This window comes from Macaca nemestrina, chromosome X (assembly GCF_043159975.1).
Source record: "Macaca nemestrina isolate mMacNem1 chromosome X, mMacNem.hap1, whole genome shotgun sequence".
Lineage (NCBI taxonomy): Eukaryota > Metazoa > Chordata > Mammalia > Primates > Cercopithecidae > Macaca > Macaca nemestrina.
The window spans coordinates 106,880,148-106,902,113 of NC_092145.1; the positions used below are offsets into that span (position 1 = coordinate 106,880,148).

The 21,966-nt window shown below is 37.8% G+C and overlaps 1 protein-coding gene across 8 annotated transcripts in view; it reads left to right on the forward strand.

The window, feature by feature from the left end:
- The window catches only part of LOC105493783 (HECT, UBA and WWE domain containing E3 ubiquitin protein ligase 1), a 154,623-nt gene that overhangs the window by 35,137 nt on the left and 97,520 nt on the right, over positions 1 to 21,966 (forward strand). For all 8 annotated transcript variants that reach the window (XM_011761697.3, XM_071088707.1, XM_071088709.1 and 5 more), the window contains exons 5-12: positions 5,232 to 5,330; positions 5,966 to 6,172; positions 8,083 to 8,235; positions 17,906 to 17,968; positions 19,647 to 19,724; positions 20,598 to 20,645; positions 20,728 to 20,796; positions 21,174 to 21,273. In XM_011761697.3, coding sequence (XP_011759999.2) covers positions 5,232 to 5,330; positions 5,966 to 6,172; positions 8,083 to 8,235; positions 17,906 to 17,968; positions 19,647 to 19,724; positions 20,598 to 20,645; positions 20,728 to 20,796; positions 21,174 to 21,273 — 817 coding nt within the window. The remainder of the gene's footprint in view (positions 1 to 5,231; positions 5,331 to 5,965; positions 6,173 to 8,082; positions 8,236 to 17,905; positions 17,969 to 19,646; positions 19,725 to 20,597; positions 20,646 to 20,727; positions 20,797 to 21,173; positions 21,274 to 21,966) is intronic.

Genomic DNA, 21,966 nt, shown 5'->3' on the forward strand with positions numbered 1-21,966 from the left:
TCAATTAACCCTTTATCGACAGTAGAAATCCCAGCTTCAATCTAGTAATATTCCACCAGCTAGCTTGAACTGCTTTCTGAGGTTAAGGAAGTGGTATTGCATTGTGATAGTCCTGTTGACCCTGTGTGCTTAGTTCAAAGAGCACAAGCTTTGGAATTAGACCTGGGTTTGAATCTTATTAGACTTTTGTGGCTGAGAGGTTATTAACTTGCCTGGTTTCCACAGCTACAAAAAATTTTTTCCTTCTTGATGTGAGGCAATTGCTTAGCATAGTATCTGGCACGTAAGTTAGTTCATATTGTAAATACAAGGTTTTCAAAAAATGTAAAAGTACCTGGCAAGTATCACCAAAAGAGAACAATAACATTTTGCTGTTTTTTTTCCAGTTTTTTTTTTTTTTTTTTTTTGAGGCAGGGTTTTGCTCTGTCACGCAGGCTGGAGTGCAGTGGCGAGATCACAGCTCACTGCAGCCTTGACCTCCCAGCTCAAGCAATGCTCCCACCTCAGCTTCCTGAGTAGCTGGAACTATAGGTGCATGCCACCATGCCTGGCAAATTTTTTATTTTTTGTAGAGACAGGATCTTGCCTTGTTGCCCAGGCTTCTTCCAGTCTTTTAAAAAATTATTACATGTGCACACACAATTATCCTGCCCTTTTCATTTAGCATTGTACTAATGAGTATGAGCAGCACTTTCTTCACATACCTTTGTCACTATTACAGATTGTCTTTTAAATTTTTGTTAATTTCATAGGTGGGGAAGAAAGTATTTCACTGTTCTATATCAGTTATCTTCTTGTGCTGTTTATTTTGTATCTGACATTGGAATATCAAGTGTTTCTCTTACCGAATGCCATATATATTGAACGTACTCATTTTCGTATCTGTTGGAAATATCTTCATTTGCTTTTGATTTTGTTTTTGATGTGTTCTGGCATCTAGAAGTTTTGACAACTGTACTTGAATGTCTTTTACTGAAGGACAAAAAGAAAACTTGCTTAAGAAACTGTAATTTAAAAATTTAAAGTGAAACCAGTGTAAGAATCTACTGCTACGAGAATAGAAGACCTAGAAAAATGATCCTAGTGTATATAAGAACTAGATATGTGATGATAGAGGGATTATAAATTGGAAAGAAGAGACAGTATTAGGAAACCGTGCTAGACTAATTATTTATCTTGTGGAGCATGGGTTACTATTATATTGTGATAAACTTTAGATAAACCAAAAGTCAAATGTTCTTAAAAGAAATAAGCTGTAGAGAAGTAGAACATGAAGGTGAATGTTTACTTTGTCTTAAGTGGGGATGGTCTTTCCAAGCATTAAAACAAAGGAAAAAACCAAAATGGAAATGTTAAATACTGTATCCAAAATTTAAAAGACATGACAATAGCCATCCTAACAGGTGTGAAGTAGTATCTCATTGTGGTTTTGATTTGCATTCCCTTGATGATTTCCTTGATATGGAGCACCTTCTTATATACTTTTAAACTATTTGTATGTAAATAGACATCTGGATAAGTATCTGTTCAAGTCCCTTGCCCGTTTTAAAATTTGTGTTATTTGGGGTTTTTTGCTATTGAGTTGCAGGAGTTCCTTATATATTTTGGAAATTAATCCCTCGAAGACATTAGGCAAAGTGAAATAAGTCAGCCGCAGAGGGACAAATAGTGCGTGAATCCTCTTATATGAGGCATCTAAAATAGTCAAAGATATAAAAGTAGGCAGTAGAATGATAGTTACCAGGAAATGGTGGGGAGAGAGAAGGGGGAGTTGCTGCTCAGTGGATATAAAATTATACAAGGTAAGTAAGTTCCAGAGATCTGCTGTAGAACAACATAGTGCCTATAGTTAACAGTCAGGTATTGAGTATAGTCTGCCCTCCATGTGTATGGGTTCCACATTTGCAGACTGAACCAACTGGGTAGTAAATATTTGGGGGAAAAAAACAATAAAAAAGAGTAATACAAAAGTAAAAATAGAAATTTTAAAGCAATGCAGTGTAACAACTATTTACATTGAATTGAATTCAGTATTGTAATACTAGAGATGGTTTAAAGTATATAGGAGGATGTGTATAGGTTATATACAAATACTGTGCCATTTTATACAAAGGGTGAGCATCATAGATTTTGGTATTCATGGGGGTCCTAGAACCAATCCCCAGCGAATACAGAGGGACTAATCAAAAATGTGTTATGAGGGTAGATCTCATATAAGTATTCTTACCACACGCACAATCATGCGCACACATAGGGACACAAGGAAACTTGGAGGTGATGGATATGTTTATTACCTGGATTGTGATGGCAACATGAGTGTATACATACATCCAAACTCACCCAGTTGTATACGTGAATTACGTGCAGTTTTTTGTATACCATTTACACCTTAATAAGCTCGGGTGGGGCGGGGGAGGAGGAAGACACATGACAAGCTGGGGAAGATATTTGTAACCCAGTGTAGTTAATGTTTTCAGTATCTAAATCAGGAGAAATGAATATCCCAATGACAAAATGGGCATAGGGCATTTAAGAAAAGAACAAACCCAGTAAATGTTCAGCAAGATTCAACTCTGTGGGTAATTGGAGAAATGCAAATTAAAAGAAAGTTTTTAACCTAGTGGATTGTAAGGGGTTGCTCTTGGAGTCATATGCTGATTTCTGGCTCTTATTTCCTAGTTACTAGCAAGTTACTTAGCATAAACTCCTAGAAGTAGAATTTTTGTGTCACTGGTTATGGACTTTTTAAGACTTGAGTTGTCTATTTTCCTTGAGCAGCATACAAAATTGCCCCCATTTCCCATACTGTGGTCAATGCTAGGTACTGTTTTTACGAAAGGCTTTTATTGATCACTTTATTAGCAGCTGTGCAAAGAATTTTTTCCCCAGATTTGGTATCTATTGAAATAAATCACTGTAAACCCTGGCAGTTGGTATTCAGCTGTCGAACTGGCAAATGCTTTCTTGTATCTTAACGTTGTGCTTGCTGCTTTCTCCTGCAAAATGCAAGGAATCTTGATAGTCTGATAAAACAGAGACCATCATACTGGTACATTAAATTGATACCATTATGCTAACTGGATCTTGTGAACAGAAAACACAAGCACACCTTAGATGCCTCAGACATATTTGTGCCAGAGAGTCAGAAACAAGCCTTGTGGAAGCTTGAGGACCTTTCACATTAGGAAAGTTTCTAGTGGCCACATGGTTTGGGAAATATTGGGATATCCCTTCTAAAGTGAGAGGGAAGTTGCTGCACCTTGTACCACACATTGTGAAGAAAGAGGAACAATGTGTGATGTGTTTGGATTTTGGAGCCAACATATTGGTTGGTCACATTTGGGCATGCTATTTTGACCTATTTACTGCATAACCTCTAACACATTTAGTGGGGTACCACTAAAGTGTTAGTAAGGTTTGGATCTAGAAAAGACTCTGCAAAAGGTCCAGGCTATGATACAAGTTGCCCTATCACTTGGACATTATGACCTAGTAGACCCAGGTGACTGACTTAGGTATCAGCTAAAGATGCCATGTGGTATGTGGTGCTTTTGGCAAGCCCCAGTAGAATTACAAGTAAGACCCCTAGACTTTTGGCTGTGCTGTCCTGTGCCACCAGCTATTCTACATTCACAAAAGCAGCTTCAGGCTTGCTACTGGGCCTTGATAAAGACTGAATGCCTGGTTCTGAGACATACCGAGTTATTATAGGATCCAAATGTTCCTCATGACCTGGGTGTTATCTCACCTACACATCATAAAGTTGGACTCGTATAGCTGCATTCCATTAGAAATAGAAGTAACATGTTTGATGCTGGACCCAAGTAGGTCCAGCAGGCACAAGTGAACTGCATAAGCAGGTGGTTCAAATTTCCATGTTATCTATTTCTGCTGCTTCACTGCCTCTCCCTCAACTTATACATCTTAGAGGAGAGGAGGAAAAAGTGCAGGCCTGGTTTGTGAAAGGATTTTGTGCCAAGGATTTTACATACATTTAATTACCATGAACATTTGAGGTAGATCTTAATAATGCTTAGAGGGAGAAAAGGTTTGGACTTAGCTTAAATAAACGCCCATTAGGTTCCATGTTTTTTCGGATGCCAAAAATACATTTCTCCCAGTTTGAATCTCACGACAGCATTGCTGGATATATAGGTACGTGTTAGTTTATTTTGCAGAAGAGGATGCTGAGATTCAAAGAGGTAGCTTACCAACTACCTGATTCCAATACTCAATACTCTTTTTAATAGTATGCCGTCTCTGAATATTTAAGCTCCTGTTATGGGAGATAAGCATTTTATGTATGTGGCAGACATTTGAGTTTCATATTTGTGAGGTAGCTATTACGTCTGTTTTTCTGATAAGAGAGCTGTGGCTTAGAGGTTAGACTTGCCCATGATCAAACAGCTTAGTAAACATGAAGCTAAAAAATGAATCCAGACTTGTTTGTTACCAGACCTCTGGTCCATTCCCAGGATGCTGTACTGCCCTTATGGAGTTAAAGAACAGGTGTAATAATCACTTCTCCCAGCTGCCGTTCATTAACGGAAGGCTTCTCTCTCCCAGCCCCTATCCCTTTCCCTCCTTCCAGTTTCAGAAACTTGACTGTAAATACTCAATCCACTCCTTGTTACCTGACAAATAGGCCCATTCATCAGTAGAAGAGAGCAGAAATGTATGGAAATGGGAACCCCAAGAAAGAATGGAGTCCTAGTTTTACGAAGTTCAGAAGCTCTTTACCACCTTACAAGTGAAGGGTTTTATGTTACAGAAAAATATAGCTAATGCTAATCTTCACCTTTAATTGTGAATTCACTAGGACTTTGCAGTCTCTGATTCAATATAACCTACCAGGCATTCTGGTTAACTTTCAGACCATGGTATAGATTCCTTAATTTTTTTTTTTTTTTTAGATGTTTAACTTTTTATTATTACTGTCTTTGTTGTCTGTATCTTTCCAAATAGTTTGTCTGCATCTACCTTTATCCAAGGTGTTTTTTTTGTTTTTTGTTTTTTTTTTGAAGGCCAGGTGGATTGTTGGGGAATAAAAACGTTTTCTCATGAGGTTTCCATTTTAATCCCAAGAGATTATCTGGCACATCTTGTTTTCTTAAGTAGTAAATCCTAGCAAAAGGAAAATTACTGTGTGAGCTTAAGGGTTCCTTTTCCGATTCTCCTTGTTTGCAACTCCCTCATTCCAAAACATCTTCGTGAATACTTTTTTTTCTCAGCCTGCAGACTGCAGAGCCTTAATAGACAAACTCAAAGTTTGTAATGATGAGCAACTTCTCTTGGAACTGCAGCAGATCAAAACATGGAACATTGGAAAGGTATGTGAAGCCATGCTCCCAAAAGACAGGACTACTAAGACATCATTTTGTATGCTCTGATATGGAATAAGAAACCATAGTGGGATAGCCTCATTCAGCAGTTACTTAATAAGCATCTAGCGAGTGCCACATGCCTAACATAGCTTTCAACCAGTGGCAAGGAAAATTTTGCTGGCTGAGGATGAGGAATTGATTTCACAGGTGATGCTTAAGAATCTCAATCACAGAATTCCTGTAGTTTGACAATATAAGTTTGAGATAATTTCTGGATTTTTAGTTCAGAAGAACTTTTATTAGATAACTCTAAAAAATGAATTTTTCTGATAAAATGGATTCTGGCAAGGATGGTTCTCTTGTCTTCGTAGATCTTAGAATATAACCAGAGTTCTCCATCTAAAGACCTAGCTCTAGCGGTTTTATGGTGTCTAGTGGTGTTAGCACATATGTCTAGATGGATATGAAATGAACTCCAGCCCTTTTAGCTCAGAGTATGATCTTTCTCATATGGGCAAGAGTGGGACGTGAACTTGTCTAGGTGTCATGCTCAGCAATCTCTTGTAACAAAGCTCAGTTAGAAAGCACCCATGCGGCACTTCTACCTTATTCTTACATCTTCTTTTTCCTCCCCTCTCCAGTGCGAGTTATATCACTGGGTGGACCTGTTGGACCGCTTCGATGGAATACTGGCAGATGCTGGACAGACAGTGGAGAATATGTCATGGATGCTCGTATGTGATAGGCCAGAAAGAGAGCAACTGAAAATGCTTCTCTTGGCTGTGTTGAACTTCACAGCCTTGCTCATTGAGTACAGCTTTTCCCGGCATCTGTACAGTTCCATAGAGGTAGGGGAGGTTAAAGCCTGTGTACTCTGTTCTTAAACTAAAATTGTGTACATCCAGAAATAAGGAAATTGCCATTTCTCTCTATTGCTTCTTTCCTTTTCATGATGGAGCTCTGGGTTTTTCATTGTCAAAGATAATAGTAGAATGTTTCTTGGATATAGATATCCTTCATAGGGTTGATGGGAAGATTCTGTACTATCACCTTTGTTTTGCCTTTTCAAGATTCAAGAAATGAGTGAAAAATGTTATATATATATTAAAGTATTTAAGGAAATTTACATGAATTTATTTTTGCCCTAGGTTGTTAGAGCAGCCCCACATTACTTTTAAATTGCTGGAAATAGTTTGATTTTCTCATCACATTAATGTACTTCTCTAAGTTTTAGTGTGCTGCTTTCAAGTCTCTCTGTATTCTGCCACACCCATCCCAAGATATATATTCATAGCATCCTTTGTGTCCTTGAAGAGTAAGGTGGGTGCAGCAGTCAGTGAGCTTTTCAGTTAGTTAAAAATCACTGTAATAAGAAATTATTTTCTTTTTATAGAAGCCCAACTTTAGACTTTCTGTCATCATTAGTTAGGTGCCCTGTTAATTTTAGGTGTGTTTTCCTGCATCTTCAGTAGAGAAACAGAATCAGAACAAACAACTTAAAATGGCTTAGGAAAAGAAGTGGGATAACTGAACTAAAGGCCTAATATACAGAGCTTTAAGTGGGAGGTAAATAGGCAGTCTGTTGAAGATGAAATAGATATGCTGCCCATGGAAGTCCATGGCCTTTGGTATAATTGGCAACTGGAAATGCCTTGGTTCATTTCTAGCTATATTACATACTGATTTTAATTCTGACCAAGTGCTTCAATGTATTGGTGAATTTTAATTGTATTTAAAAGCCAAAGTAAGGCCAGGTGCAGTGGCTCATGTCTGTAATCCTAACACTTTGGGAGGCTGAGGCAGGAGGATCACTTGAGCCCAGGGTTTCAAGACCAGCCTGGGCAACATAGTGAGACTCCATTGCTACAAAAAATATAAGAGCTAGCTGGACGTGGTGGTGCATGCCTGTAGTCCCAGCTACTCAGGAGACTTAGGTGAGAGGATCGCTTGAACCCAGGAGGTCAAGGCTGCAAGGAGCTATGATCATGCCTTTGCACTCCATCCTGGGCACAGAGAGACCCTGTCTCCAAACAACAACAACAAAAAAACCAAAGTAGTCACTCAGATTCCTTATGAGCATATACTGTACTGTAACAGTTATATGTTACATAATTGCCACGAACTGTTGTGGATATCTTTAGCTTCTATATGAAGGACCCTGTTTTAATTAATTTCAACTTTATGTTTGTCATAAAGGATACAGAAGAGAACATAAAATATCTTTCACAATACTTTTAGTCCAGTTAGAGACTTAATGTTCTTCTTGAGTCCCTCATGTGTATTATATCACATTTGCCTCTTTTGTCTCTTTTCCTTCCTGTGGGAAAACCTGTGCAGTTTTGAACTACTGTTTACATTTTTTTACTTTTATTGCACTTTATAACTAACTGCCAGATTTTAAGCTCCTTGGGGGATAAGGTTGCATGTTGTAGATTATCAAATACATACATGTGTATATACACACACACACACACATACACACACACACACACACACACACTTTTTTTTTTTGAGACGAAGTCTCAGTCTGTCACCCAGGCTGGAGTGCTGTGGCGCGATCTCGGCTCACTGCAAGCTCTGCCTCCCGGTTCACGCCATTCTCCTGCCCCAGCCTCCCGAGTACAAATACTTATATATTTTTTGTATTACGTTACTAAACTTTTTGATAGCTTTGTAAATGTTGACAGGTACATTTTGTTTTGTTTTCAAGGCCAGTTGTTCCTGATACCTTGAGCTTTGCCCTTTTTTGTCCCTTTAGCATTTGACAACTTTATTGGCTTCCTCTGATATGCAAGTGGTGCTGGCAGTCCTTAATCTCCTATATGTATTTAGCAAAAGATCAAACTACATCACTCGTCTGGGATCTGACAAGAGGACCCCGCTGCTAACTCGGCTACAACATTTGGCAGAGGTGAGTCTTGGGTGAAGAGTGGAGGGGTGCAAAAATTGGAGCATATGGTTCCTTTCAACAGGTGTTTCTCAGAGTGTTAAAATGTATTAGAATCCCTAAGTTAACTTCACTAGCCTAATTGAGTTAGAACTATTGGTGTCCTCTTTTAAAACCTAAGTATTCTCAGTTATTAAGTAATTTTGAAGGAATTCTTTAATCTCTGCTCACCAAACAAAATCTCTCTCTTCAGAAGTGGCAATTTCTCTTCTGAAAGGAAAGTTCAAAATTATATTCAATTCTGTGTGAGAAGGAAGTATAATGCAATAATATGATCTAGATTTGAGTCCTGGCCCTGCGTACTAGCTCTCATACTGGTTTCCTCTTCTGGGAATTTAACATATCTACTTCAGGGTTGATTTAGAATAAAATGAATTGTGGGTACTCAGTGCTGTGATCAGTAAGTAGTAGTAATTGTAATTGAAGCCAAAAGCTCTCATATAAAAGTTCAGCTCTACCAAACTATTGTCCTGTGTTCCCGGAGACAATTTCTTAATATATACTTAGGTTTGAGAGGTAACCCACTGTTGGAAAGCTTTCTTAGAAGAAAAGTGTTAACGGCTAGCTTTTTAAAAGCGTATTTATTTAATGGTTACCTCAAAGTAATTCAAGTTTTCAGGCTAATTTACGTGCCATGATTACTTATAAATTAGTTTTGTATAATTATAACATGTATTTTGAAAATTCTAGGAAAATATAGACAAAATGTCAATCACCTATAATTCATCCCTATGAGACCTCCCTTAAAGTCAGAGCATTTTTTTCTTGCATTTGGAAATACGTGTATATAAGCATGTAACTTGTTTTCTTAAGATACTGTAAACATTTCCTCCTATTAAAAACCACAAGGAGGTTTAACATTGGATTCCCAAGTCACAGTTAAAAGGAAAAAGGAACTATTACTCAATAGATGCTTCCAAAGCACTTGATAAAATTTATCACATTAACAAAAGCTTCATATAAACTTTAAGAAACTAGAGTTACCTACCGGAAGTCATAATGGGGGAGCTAAGGCATTTCCATTGAATTCATAAGTCACACAAAAATGTCAGACATTAACTTCTGTCATTTACATTTGTAGTACAGATGCTAACCAACAGAAAAGAAAGAAGCGAAGAATACATATTAAAAGAGAAAATTTGGGCTGGGCATGATGGCTTCATGCCTGTTATTACTGGCACTTGGGGAGGCTGAGGCAGGCAAATTGCTTGAGCCCAGGAGTTTGAGACCAGCCTGGGCAACATGGCGAAATCCCATCTCTGCAAAAAGTACAAAAATCCGCCAGGTGTGGTGGCACACACCTGTGGTCCCAGTTACTTGGGAGGCTGAGGTAAGAGGATCACTTGAGCCTGGGAGGTGAAACCTGCAATGAGCCAAGATCGTGCTACTGCATTCTAGCCTGGGCGACAGAGTGAGACCGAGACTCTGTCTCTAAAAAAGAAAAGAGAATATTTGTTACTATTTGCATGTAGGTGATGAGTCTCTTTGTTTCTTGGGGAGATAATATTATTACAACTAGTAAAAACACAGTGAGATAGCCAAGTAAGAGATCAATATACAGAAACAGATAGCTCCTCCATGTATTAATAGTAACCAATTAGAAAATGATTGGTGAGGCCAGGTGTGGTGGCTCACGCCTGTAATCCAAGCACTTTGTGAGGCCGAGGCAGGAGAGCGAATCACCTGAGGTCAGGAGTTTGAGACCAGCCCGGCCAACATGGTGAAACCCCGTCTCTACTAAAAAAAATAGAAAAATTAGCTGGGCATGGTGTTGGGCACTTGTAATCCCAGCTACTCAGGAGGGTGAGGCAGGAGAATCGCTTGAACCCGGAAGGCGGAAGTTGCAGTGAGCCTAGATCATGCCACTGCATTCCAGGCTGTGTGACAAGAGCGAGACTCTATCTCAAAAAAAAGGAAAATGATTGGTGAAAAGACCCCATTCACAGTATGAGCAAATATTCTGTCTGTAAAATAAGTCATATTGGCTAAAACTGTAAATTTAAGAGAAGTTAATGTAGGAGGTTGTGTAGTAATAACAGTGGTGGGTAAAGAATTCTTAAAATCCCCATGGCATAAACCTAAAAGTAAAATTTTGAATATTATATTTAAAAATATACTTCCCGACAGAAAACACATAACTCCAGGCTACTCCTTAGGCCCTTACACTGGAATATAAATCAACACACTGCTTCCTTCATCAAGAAAAATGTCAGTTGTACTAACTAGTATAGTTACCAATGTAGTTAAATAACATTCTGGTACAACCTCATTTTGTCCTGGACCAATAACACTTGGAAACAATTGGTGTAATGGCAAGCAGCTGGTCTGCAGGCAAAATTAGGCAGCACTTCGTACAACAGAAGTTAACAGACTCATGGTAGATTGAAAATGCTTAACAATGTTTTAAAACTGGAAGGGGACTGCTAATGTAGAATATTCAAGGAACTCTTCCAGATCAACAAGGATGAGCAAAGGATATGGATAGGCAGTTTATAGAACAGGGAATTCATGTGAGTAGATGCCCAGACTCAGTAATTAGAGAAATAAAAATAAAACAAGATACAGCTTTGTAAGCATTAGATTTGCAGAAATTTCTTAGAAAACTATATAATGGTAAGTGCTGGCAGGTATGTGAAGCTATGGGAACCCTCATGCATTGTTGATAGGAGTGTAGACTGGTTCTCCTGGGTGTATATTTCAAAGATGAGATCACATCATTTCCATAAACGTGATCTCTGTCCGAATATTGCATCATCGTTTGTGGTAGTGAGGAGTTGGAAGCAACCTTGGTATCCATCATTAGTAGGTATTCGAATAAGTAAAATGTGGCACATGCACACTATGGAGTATGTAGCAGTTAGAAACTGTGGCCCAAATAATACAGCAACATCGATGGCTTCTAAACATAGTGGTTCGTGCATAAAAAAGTAAAAGCAACAATTTTCATTGCTCAGTACCATTTCTGAAACTTAAAAAGATGTACACAATGCAACATATAGTTTCAAGAAAGAAAAATTAACAGACATCAAAAGTTATACCTTTGATAGAAGGGAATCTGAATGGGCAATGATGCGACAGATATATGAACAAATACAGTAGTCTCCCCTTATCCGAGGTTTCGATTTCCATGGTTTCAGTTACTTGCAGTACAGTACAATAAGATATTGAGAGAGAAGCCACATTCACATGACCTGTATTATAGTATATATTAAACTTTATCATCAGTATGTATATATAGGAAAAAAAAATGTTTGTGTGTGGGTGTATTATATAGGGTTTGCCACTACCTGTAGTTTCGGGCATCGCCTAGGGGTCTTGGAATGTATCCCTATGGTTAAGGGAAAATAAATCTTAACAGCAGTATTTAAGATCTGTTAGACCAACACTAAACCTTTACTTACAGATTTAAAGGATGGTCTAAATAGAGACCAGTAACATTTTTTAAGTGGGAAGACTTAATATGGTAGAAGCCCTTTAATGAAATTAGGACCAATGATTGGTAGTTTAATTATTTTTAAAATCTTGTTAAAGCAGGAAATGTTTAGAAAGTGATTTATACATACGATTTTTTAAAAACGAAAATAATTCCCTTTCCCATCTTATGTGGGGCCAAAGACTTAGTAAGAATCATTCTGTTTTCTGACATAAACTACAACTGTAATCTGTGATTATGGAGTTGCACTGATGTGAAGAAAAGGAACCTGCATACAGGATTCTAAATTTTTTAGAGTTTACTCTTGAATCTTTTCATAATATGACACTTTTTATTTTAGCATATTGTCTTTTAGATGAATATTTTGCAAAATATTCAACTTAGTTTTTGTGAAATAATTCCGTTTCTCATTTAAATCAGTCAGTCAAATGATTGAGTGGAAGTCTGTTAATAGCATCAACTGAGACACAGAAATAAATGTCTGAGAAAACACTGATAATCAGGGTGAGTTGCTGTATCAGATAATATCATAAAGCTATAGTGATTTTATTATAAAGCCAAGTTTTTATCATAAGGCTTTTTATCATTAAGCCAGTTTTGTAATTGGCACAGGAGTAGACAATACATCTGCAGAGTGAAAGAGTATGCCTTATGTTGCTTATATCAGAACAGTGGGACAGTAGGCTGTTTGAGGGAAAAATGGGTTTAGAACTTTTCTTCACACTTGACATAAACCTAGAAACATATTTAGAGGTAAATACAGGTGGCTTTTAAGATCTTTGGTAAAGAAAAGTTTGCTAAGAGAGTTAACAGACCTAGAAGTCATTAAAAATACAGCTTTGATCATGTTAATTTGGTTATTTGTATAGGGCCACAATAGCATCTGACAGAATTCACATCTTATCACTCTACTTTTAGGCTGATAGAAACACACTAATATTTCATACTTTAATTAAATGTTCTGACAATTTAAGTAGAAGTTAAAATGCAAACTGTTTTTGGTATAAATGGCTCACATATGTAAAGTATGAGGGGTTTGTTTCTTTGTGTTTTTTTTTTAGGTAATTGAGATCCAGTTGTTTTCTTCCTTTGGATGATTTTGCCACAGAAAGGACTGCTTAAATGATTGCTTTTTTGTCCCTTTGCATTTTTGACACTTTTTACCTTTGACAGGCTTGCTACTTTTCGCTCTGAATTGATCTAAAGAGATTGTAGATTGAAGGTTAATTTCTAATCCTGGACAATTTGTAATCTTGACAGGTGCCGTACATTGCAGCCTTTGGTAATAGATTTGTGTGTTTGGTGCTTTGCAATAAAAGATTTTTACAGGTGTTTGAGGTTTAGAGATAATTAGGTATTTAGTAATGGTACCTCCAATACTAATACCCCTCATTAAAATTTAAAAATTTCGTGTTTCTCTAAAATGTAAAATTTCTCTAAAAACTTGACTTGTTCATGTGGACTTCTCTTATTTCTGTATTTATTTTTTTGAGACAGAGTCTCACTCCATTACCCAGACTGGAGTGCAGTGGCACAATATCAGCTCGCTGCATCCTCAGCCTCCTGGGCTTAGTTGGTCCTCCCACATCAGCCTCCTGAGTAGCTGAGACTACAGGCACGCACCACCATGCCCGGCTAATTTTTTATATTTTTTGTAGAGATGGGGTTTCGCCGTGTTGCTCACGCCGGTCTCCAACACCTGAGCTCAGGTGATCCTCTCGCCTTGGCCTCCCAAAGTGCTGGGATTACAGGCGTGAGCCACTGTGCCTGGCCTTGTGGGCTTCTTTAACAATGCTCATAGAAGTCTTGGTTCATGTCTCTTCAGTCTTTTCAGGCAACTTCCTTTGCAGCAGACACATTCACTTGCATGTGTTTAAGAACCTGGATTTGGACATGAAACCGACTTTAGCCAACAAATCACATTAACCTGTTTCTGTGTCTGTAAATTGGGGGTTACAGTATCTACCTCATAGTTCTTTTAGGATCAGAGTAAAGGAAGTCATAAATAAAACCTTATAGGGTTAATGCCATCATGTTGGAAGTACTTAATAAACAGGAGCTGTCATTTATAGATGGATGTCAACCAGAGAAACTACATGCCATTCTTTTGTATTTGCTTTCTTTTAAAATGTTACACACACATTATTTTATAAGTGCATGCATATTGTCACATGATTATTTTCAGAACAGCCTTTTACCTCTTGGTTTACCTCCCCGTAACCTCAAGCGTATTCTCTATATAATATCTTCGTATTATATTGACCCGTTGAGGGTGTTTTTGTCCTTCAGTTACAAATGCAGGATACCTTGCATCCTTGTTTTCTTATTTCGGACCTTGTTAAAAAATCACTTTAAAGTCACCTGTATAGCTATAGGGTTCTTTTGATGGCTGCATAGTAGTCCATGCTTTGGATGTACCATATTTTACTCAACTTCCCTATTGATGCATGCTCATATTTGTTATGAAAGATGCAATAAGCAATCTTATATATATTAAGCAATCTTATATATGCACTTAGTTACTGATACAGTAACAACACCACAGACTTTCATGAGTCACGTTTGAGTTGGCAGGGTGTTTTAAGGATCTCAGCTTACCAAAACTTTCTAATTAAAGGTGCTTGTTTTTTATCAGGTTGCAAAAGTTGGCAAGAAAGATTTTGTGGTGACACTAATAAAGGTGGTCTGAAACAATTAGTTGGAATAACAAAAGAAACAAAAGGAATATAATTGTGTAGATACACAGCCTTTCAAGCTTATTCTGCCTTGCAGATTCAGACTTTCGGTTTGACTTACCTGTCTGTTCTGTGTAGCATCAAGCCTTTCTACCCTCATCCTTACTTTATGGTTTTCAGCAAATTGCATGTGTCTTCGTCTTCACCAGCTGTCCTGGGAAGAGCCAAGAAAATATCGAAAATGTAATGAAGTTCTTATTAGGTATTAAACCATTTTATAAAGCTGTAGTAATTTAAATAGTGTGGTAATTAAGGGTGGAATTGACCAATCAATAGGTTCCAGAAGCAGATCCAATGTGTAGGAATCGAATTTATGGTTAAGATGGCATTTCAGATTAGCAGAAAAAGAATGCATTATTCAAATAAGATGGTGTTGTAAAAACTGGCTCACTTTTTGGGAGGCAATTAAGCTAGATTCTACCTCATCACAGTAAAATTAAGATGTAATAAAAAGCTAAAATGTTAAAAACATGAAGTTATACAAGCATTAAAAGAAAGTATAACTGCATGGTTGTATGCTGCTTGACGTGGCAAGGTATTTTCAGGAATGAGACTAATGCCATGAAAGAAGAAATTGATTCCATTACAATATGATTTTATACCTTCTGTATGTGAATATTTTAAGTACTGTCAATTGTGCCATCTATGGTTATCTCGATTTACTTCACATTTTTCTTCTTACTTAGGTAATTTCCAGTTTTTTTCTGTGGTAAATTATGCTACAGTGAATATCTTTAATACATGAATATTTGGCCATATTTAGCACCAGGTGTTTGTTACCTTTTTTTGGGTCTCACTCTGTTGCCCAGGCTGGAGTTGGCAGTGGTGCAGTCTTGGCTCACTGTGACCTCTGCTTCCCGGGTTCAAGCCATCCTCCCACCTCATCCTCCCTAGCAGCTGGGACTACAGGCGTAGACCACACGCCTGGCTAATTTTGTATTTTTAGTAGAGATGGGGTTTCACCATGTTGGGCAGGCTGGTGTCAGACTCCTGACCTCAGTTGATCCTCCCGCCTCAGGTATGAGCCTGTTAACATCTTAATGAATGTCGAACCTTGTACTTTACAAATTCTTGTCTCATTACCTTAAACTTGCCTCGTTGTTTTAAACTTCTGATTATTTTTTAGAGTTCTGATAGACTTGAATTCCGACAGTCAGTTTATTCACTGTTTTTGTGAAGGCGTGGGCTTATGGAGTTCCCTATTCTGCCATTTTCTTTTTTTTCTTTTTCTTTTTTTTTTTTTTGAGGCGGAGTCTCGCTCTGTTGCCCAGGCTGGAGTGCAGTGGCGCCATCTCGGCTCACTGCAAGCTCCGCCTCCCGGGTTCCCGCCATTCTCCTGCCTCAGCCTCCCGAGTAGCTGGGACTACAGGCGCCGCCACCACGCCCGGCTAATTTTTTTGTATTTTCAGTGGAGACGGGGTTTCATTGTGTTAGCCAGGATGGTCTCGATCTCCTGACCTCGTGATCCTCCTGTCTCGGCCTCCCAAAGTGCTGGGATTACAGGCTTGAGCCACCGCGCCCGGCCTATTCTGCCATTTTCACTGACATCATTCCTAGTAGAACATTCTGTTTTTAAACAGCTGGGAGTGGGGGGTATACATATCTGTGTCCAGGCAGACTTTCTCACTTAGGTTTTCACTAGAGAAGTAAGCCTTAATGCCCTAAGGTATCCATTATTAATGTAGCAAAATGACTTCTCTCTTGTGTGTCTAAGGTGGTGCTAGTTATGATAAAAAAATTACTCACCATATTCTGTGTTTCATACATGATACCTGGATTGAGAAAGGCTGCCAGTAGTTCAAGTGTAGTTTGAGAAAGCTTATTTCTCATGGGATAGTCAGGTGATGTTTTTTAAATTAATTAATTAATTTATTTATTTATTTACAGGTTTAGAAATTGCATTCTATAGTATGTACCTTTGTGAATGGCACCTTCGGTGATTTACACTGTTTGTTTTTGAGACTTCTTTGGCAAGTAGTGATATAATAGCATTTAACAAAGAGGAAACAACTTAGATGTAGAGAGAGAACCATGTTAGTTCATGGTGGCAGCCCAGATCTGAGGTGATTGGGACCCATACTAGACAGGAATAAAATGAAGACACAGAATATAAGTAGCATTTTGTGCTTCAATCATGCCAGACTTAAAAACATGGTAATTCTTGACTGGAAAAGGTGGCTCACAACTGTAATCCCAGCAGTTTGGGAGGCCAAGGCAGGAGGATCACTTGAGGCCAGGAGTTTGAGACCAACCTGGGCAACATAGCAAGACCCCTACAAACATTTTACAAATGTAGCCTGGTGTGGTGGTAGCATATGCCTATAGTCCTAGCTATGTGACAGGCTAAGGCAGAGGATCCTTTGAGCCCAGGAATTTGAGGCTGTGGTGAGTTGTGATTGTGCCATTGCACTCCTCTCCAGCCTAGGCAACAGAGGGAGACTTGTCTATCTCTCACACTCTCTTCATATATAGCTACATATATATAATTTTTATTTTTATATATTTATATAAAATTTATATATTTATAATTTTAAAAATTATACAAAATACATCTTTATATGAAATGTTTTATATTTGTAATATAAAAATCTCTTTTCAGTTTGACGTGATAAATTAATAAATTTGTTTCAGATGATATCTAATTTCTTTCACTTTGTCAATTGTTTGCCTGAACTATATGCCTTGCCCCATGAGGCAGGGAGATATATATATTTTACATATATAAATACATATTTTATGTAATATATGTAAAATAGTTATATATATAATTAAAAAATAAAAATACAATAATGCTCTTAATATTAAAGTGATATTTTAAAGGCTGTTGAAGATACAGGCTAGGTAGTGAGACTATATGACAGTAGTTTTGTAGTTAGAAGCCAGTTGAGCCATTCCCCCATTATCTCAGGGGCTTGTTGATGAGTTTTTATTTTGAGTGGCAAAGTACAGTAGTAATAAATAAGGCAGAATTTTCTGCCTTGTAACTCAGCTAATGTCAAAAAGAGAGGAACTGGAAAGTGTGATTCCTCCCTAGTGCAGAAGGTGAGTAGGCAGAGCCTCAGGCAAGGCCTGATGGGACATGACCGACCTGTCAGCATACGTGACTACAGGGGTGTGGAATACAATGGCTGGCAGTTGCTGCTTGAGTTCTTCCTAGGAGCATCCTCACTGAACAGTGAAATTAATCTCATTGAAGAAATCACCTTTAGACAGACCATCTTGCCTTGAATCTTAAGTTCTTATTTCTGTTCTTTTTTCCTCTTGTTTGACTTTCACGTTGGATGTCTTCTCAACATTATGTTCCAAGCAGCCACACACTCTTAAATATATATATATATATGTGTGTGTATGTATATATACATAGAGAGAAAGAGAGCTAAGGTCTCACTCTGTTGCCTAGGCTGGAGTGCAGTGGCGCAAAGTCAACATAAGCACTGTCTTAACACTATCTTTTTCCTTTTTCAAGAGCTGGGGTGGAAAGGAGAATGGCTTTGGACTTGCAGAATGTTGCAGAGACTTGCATATGATGGTAAGTAACTCTTTGGGATATGGGTATCTTTTGACAGAGCTGTTTTCCTCTCTATGAACCTTACTTTACAACGAATTGTGGTATATGAAGTGGCTCCTTCACATCAAGACTTTTGAGGAACCTAAGATCAGTTCAGACATAGCTGAGCCACATCTATAGGAAGCGGTCTATCAGTGCTTGGGCTCTTGATGTGCTGGCGGTAGATAAAAAATCTGAGAAATAGAGTGTGTGTTCATACCCAGTTCTTGAGTAGGTAGCTATATTTGTTGAATTGATTTTAATGTGATTTTTTTTAAATCCCAGAAAGTATGTTTGCTTGCATTCTCACATTGTATCAGAACTCTGGACAGTATGGTGTGATTTAGGAATGGCTGCTTGGAGAGCAATTCTACCATTAGGTTTATTGAGAACTTACAATGTTTTATGTGCTTTCCTTGTTTATCTCTCTGCCTTTTACCCATGCTTAAGTTATTAGCTCAGGCCATCCTCCTTTCTGCTTTGATATGTTGCTGTGGAGCTACAAAACACAATTTGGTTTTCAATAATTATTTTGCATCTGGAAGCAACTGTATTTTCCATGTGGAATTTGTCTTGTCAGTTTGTCATGTTTAGCACAAATGGCTGCAGTGAAATTTAGCGTATTTATCTTAGCAAGCCTTTTCCTAAAAAGAATGGCTCTTTTCTGGTCTCAGAAAACCACAGATTAGATCAAGTTACTTTCCCACGTTAGCTGGCATACTTTTCTTTAGTGATTATTTTATGAAGAGATAATCGGGTAATATAGTCGGCGAGTGTTGTCTGTTTAATAATCAAAATTACATAAATCTTGAAGTATATTCAGAGTTTGGAATTCTGACAACATAAAGGTTGACGTGTACTTTAAAAGGAAGTTTTATATATATATATATACACACACACACACACACACACGTTAAAAAATTCAGAGTATAAAAAGGTATGCAGTGGTAACTTTTTAATTTTCCGGAGGCAATCACTGCTAGTGGTATCTTTCAGTGAGATGTTTTAGTGGGCACTCTGCTGTTATCTTATTTTTGTTCATCATGTAACTTTTCTGGAGTTAAAGAGAATGTTTTTTTAGGGTCTGATTTATATTGTCTTGGTGTCTACCTGTGCAGAAAAACATACCATGAGAAGTGGTGTAGAATGGTATAGAAGGAAAGTGTTTGAAGAATTATGAAGACATGCCTATGAGGCATACTTTGAATAAAATATTTCAGAAGATAGATACAAGGTTTTCGTAAGAATGTTCTTTTCCATTCTTTAGCTGGTTTCTGAACCCTGGTATTTGTTCTCTATCCTTTCTTGGATTCTTATTCATTACTGCTTGGCAGTCTTGCCCCTCTTTTCCCCCTTGGGAATAGCCACAGTCAAAATTGATCTCTTGCAAGAAAGGGAAACTAGAAATTTGTAAGTATGAAATGCAGAAGGTTTGGGAGCTCTGGGCTCTATCCTTTTGTTTCTGTTTGAAAAGTCTCATCCTATCTGAGCTCTGCTCTAAGACAAACAGTTAAAGGCACTGTAAGTACTGAATGTACTGCTTGTTCTTCTGCCACAATAAGTTGAACAAGTGGCTAGGACTTTGAGGGAAGATGTGGGGGATAATATTTATAATCAGTTGAAACTCAACGTCTGATTCTTTGATGTGCTTTATACACAGAAATATCCACCCAGTGCAACTACACTACACTTTGAATTCTATGCAGATCCTGGGGCCGAGGTCAAAATTGAGAAAAGGGTGAGTCTGATTCAGATTTGTTCCGACAAAGTCTACAGTTTACGGTAACTGGGATTGCCTCTTCTAGAACTCATCAGTTAAATGAAGAAATGGTTTTGAGCTACACTGCTGCCCTCGCAAACTATAAATATACCTAGCAGCTCCTCAGGAGTGTTAATTGCATCCCCAACTCTGATAAGGTTGGGTCTCATGTTGGGGGCTGCCAAAATATGGAAGTCCCATCCGTTATGAGGCACTGCTATGACCTATGTGCTTTTCCCACAGTCTCTGAGAATTCCAGCATGTAGTATAGTAGTATGAATGGTGATGGCTCAGGTTTCTCTACTTAGGAAGCCTGTAAAAGTCTTTATATATTGTCGATAGTGTCCTGCTTAAATTATCTGGTCATTCTGTATTGTTTGAGGAGGTACTAAAGAGTTTGGTTTAGAAGTAGCTTAGTGAAAATATAATTTCTCTTCTACCTATACTGTTAAATAAATAAATAAGTAGTATTTCTAGATTAATTGCCTTGAAAGCAACTCTAATACATGTTCAAAGAGAAACCATTTTCATGAATTCGGTCTTTGCTATGAATACTGAAGCTATGGAGATTAAGTCAGTGGAGGGTTAGAAAAGGACAAAGAAGAATATGAAAGGTGCCTGGCTATGCGCATTATAGTTTGATACTACTGGTTTTAAAGGAGCTTTCCTAAGAATATATATAAGATGGATGTTTTGGAGGACTCTCAAGTTACCTTGATTTTAAGAGCATTCACTTAGGCTTCAACCTATCGGGTGACATCTTGGTTTTCAGACAGCCCTTGGAGCTCTATGGCAGGGGAAGCTAGAGTGTTCAGTGACTCCTTACAGCTCTCTTGTCTTTTTTAATTTTAGACAACTAGTAACACACTACATTATATTCACATAGAGCAACTTGACAAGGTAAGAGGAATCTTTGACTCTTGGCTGGTTTCTTAATGTTTGGTTCACTTTTTGTTCCTAACTATCTTTTTTTCTAATGTAGATTTCAGAAAGCCCTTCTGAAATCATGGAATCTCTTACCAAAATGTACAGCATTCCTAAGGATAAGCAGGTATGATTTGGCTTTAAAATATCCACAGGATGTGGTTGTTATCTAAATAGATTGATGTGTACTGGGGTGGGAGATTGCATAGCAGAAAGAATGTCAGCTTTGGAGTCAGACCATGGGCAAATTGTTAGCTTCTCTGAGCCTTAGTTTCCTCGTCTTTTATGAGGTTAACACTTAATAACTTCCTAGGTCCTTATGAGGGTTTGAGGAAAACATGAACTACCTCACTGTGAGCAGCTAATAAGTGGTGGTAGCTTTCTCAACACTTTGGATACCAAAGGAGAAAACGTTTAGTTCTGTTGTTTTTTGAGTTAGCTCTCATAAAGAGTATTCACCTTCTTCATTGATGTTTTTAAAATGTAGGTCTTATCTCTCTACAGATGCTGTTATTTACACACATACGATTGGCCCATGGCTTTTCTAATCACAGGAAGCGATTGCAGGCAGTTCAGGCCAGGCTGCATGCAATATCTATATTAGGTAAGAGAAGAATACTTTAATTACCAGGCCCTATTAGACAGTTTGGGCCTGATTTGCTTTGAACATTCATCTTTGTTGCTATGAGTCCTGTTATAGTTACCTAGGTAGCAACTTAAATACTTCCACCCCTCCCAGTATTCACTGTATTTATTCATTATCCTTGAGCTTCTTAATATTGGACCAGAAAGAGGGTGTGATGATGTTCATTGACATCATGTCACCAGGGTTTATTCTTGGTATTCGTCTCTTTTTTTTTTTTTTTTAAATGGGTATGCTTGTAGCTATCGCTCACTGTCCCCCTACTCTTTCTCTTGCCATTGTGTCTTCCTCCTCTCTCATCCTTTCAGGGGTATCATTTTGAAGTAAGTCAGAAAATATTCAGTAGTCAATACAGTGTATTTAACTTCTTTTACTGTGGCACAGTAGAATGGAAAACACGTGGTTTTGGAATCAGTCCTGTACTCTGGCCCTGATTCTGTAGATTATTAGCTACATTTATCTTCTCAGCCTCAGCTTATTTGTTTAATATTGAGATACTGACCGTAGAGGTTCGTTGGTCTAAAGATTAAATGAAAACCTAGAAAGCAATCTAGCACAGAACAAGCACATAGAAGGTATAAAATGGTAACCATTGCTATTATTATTAATGTTCATTATGTTATTACTTGCCTTCTCTTTTAAACTATGAGTTCC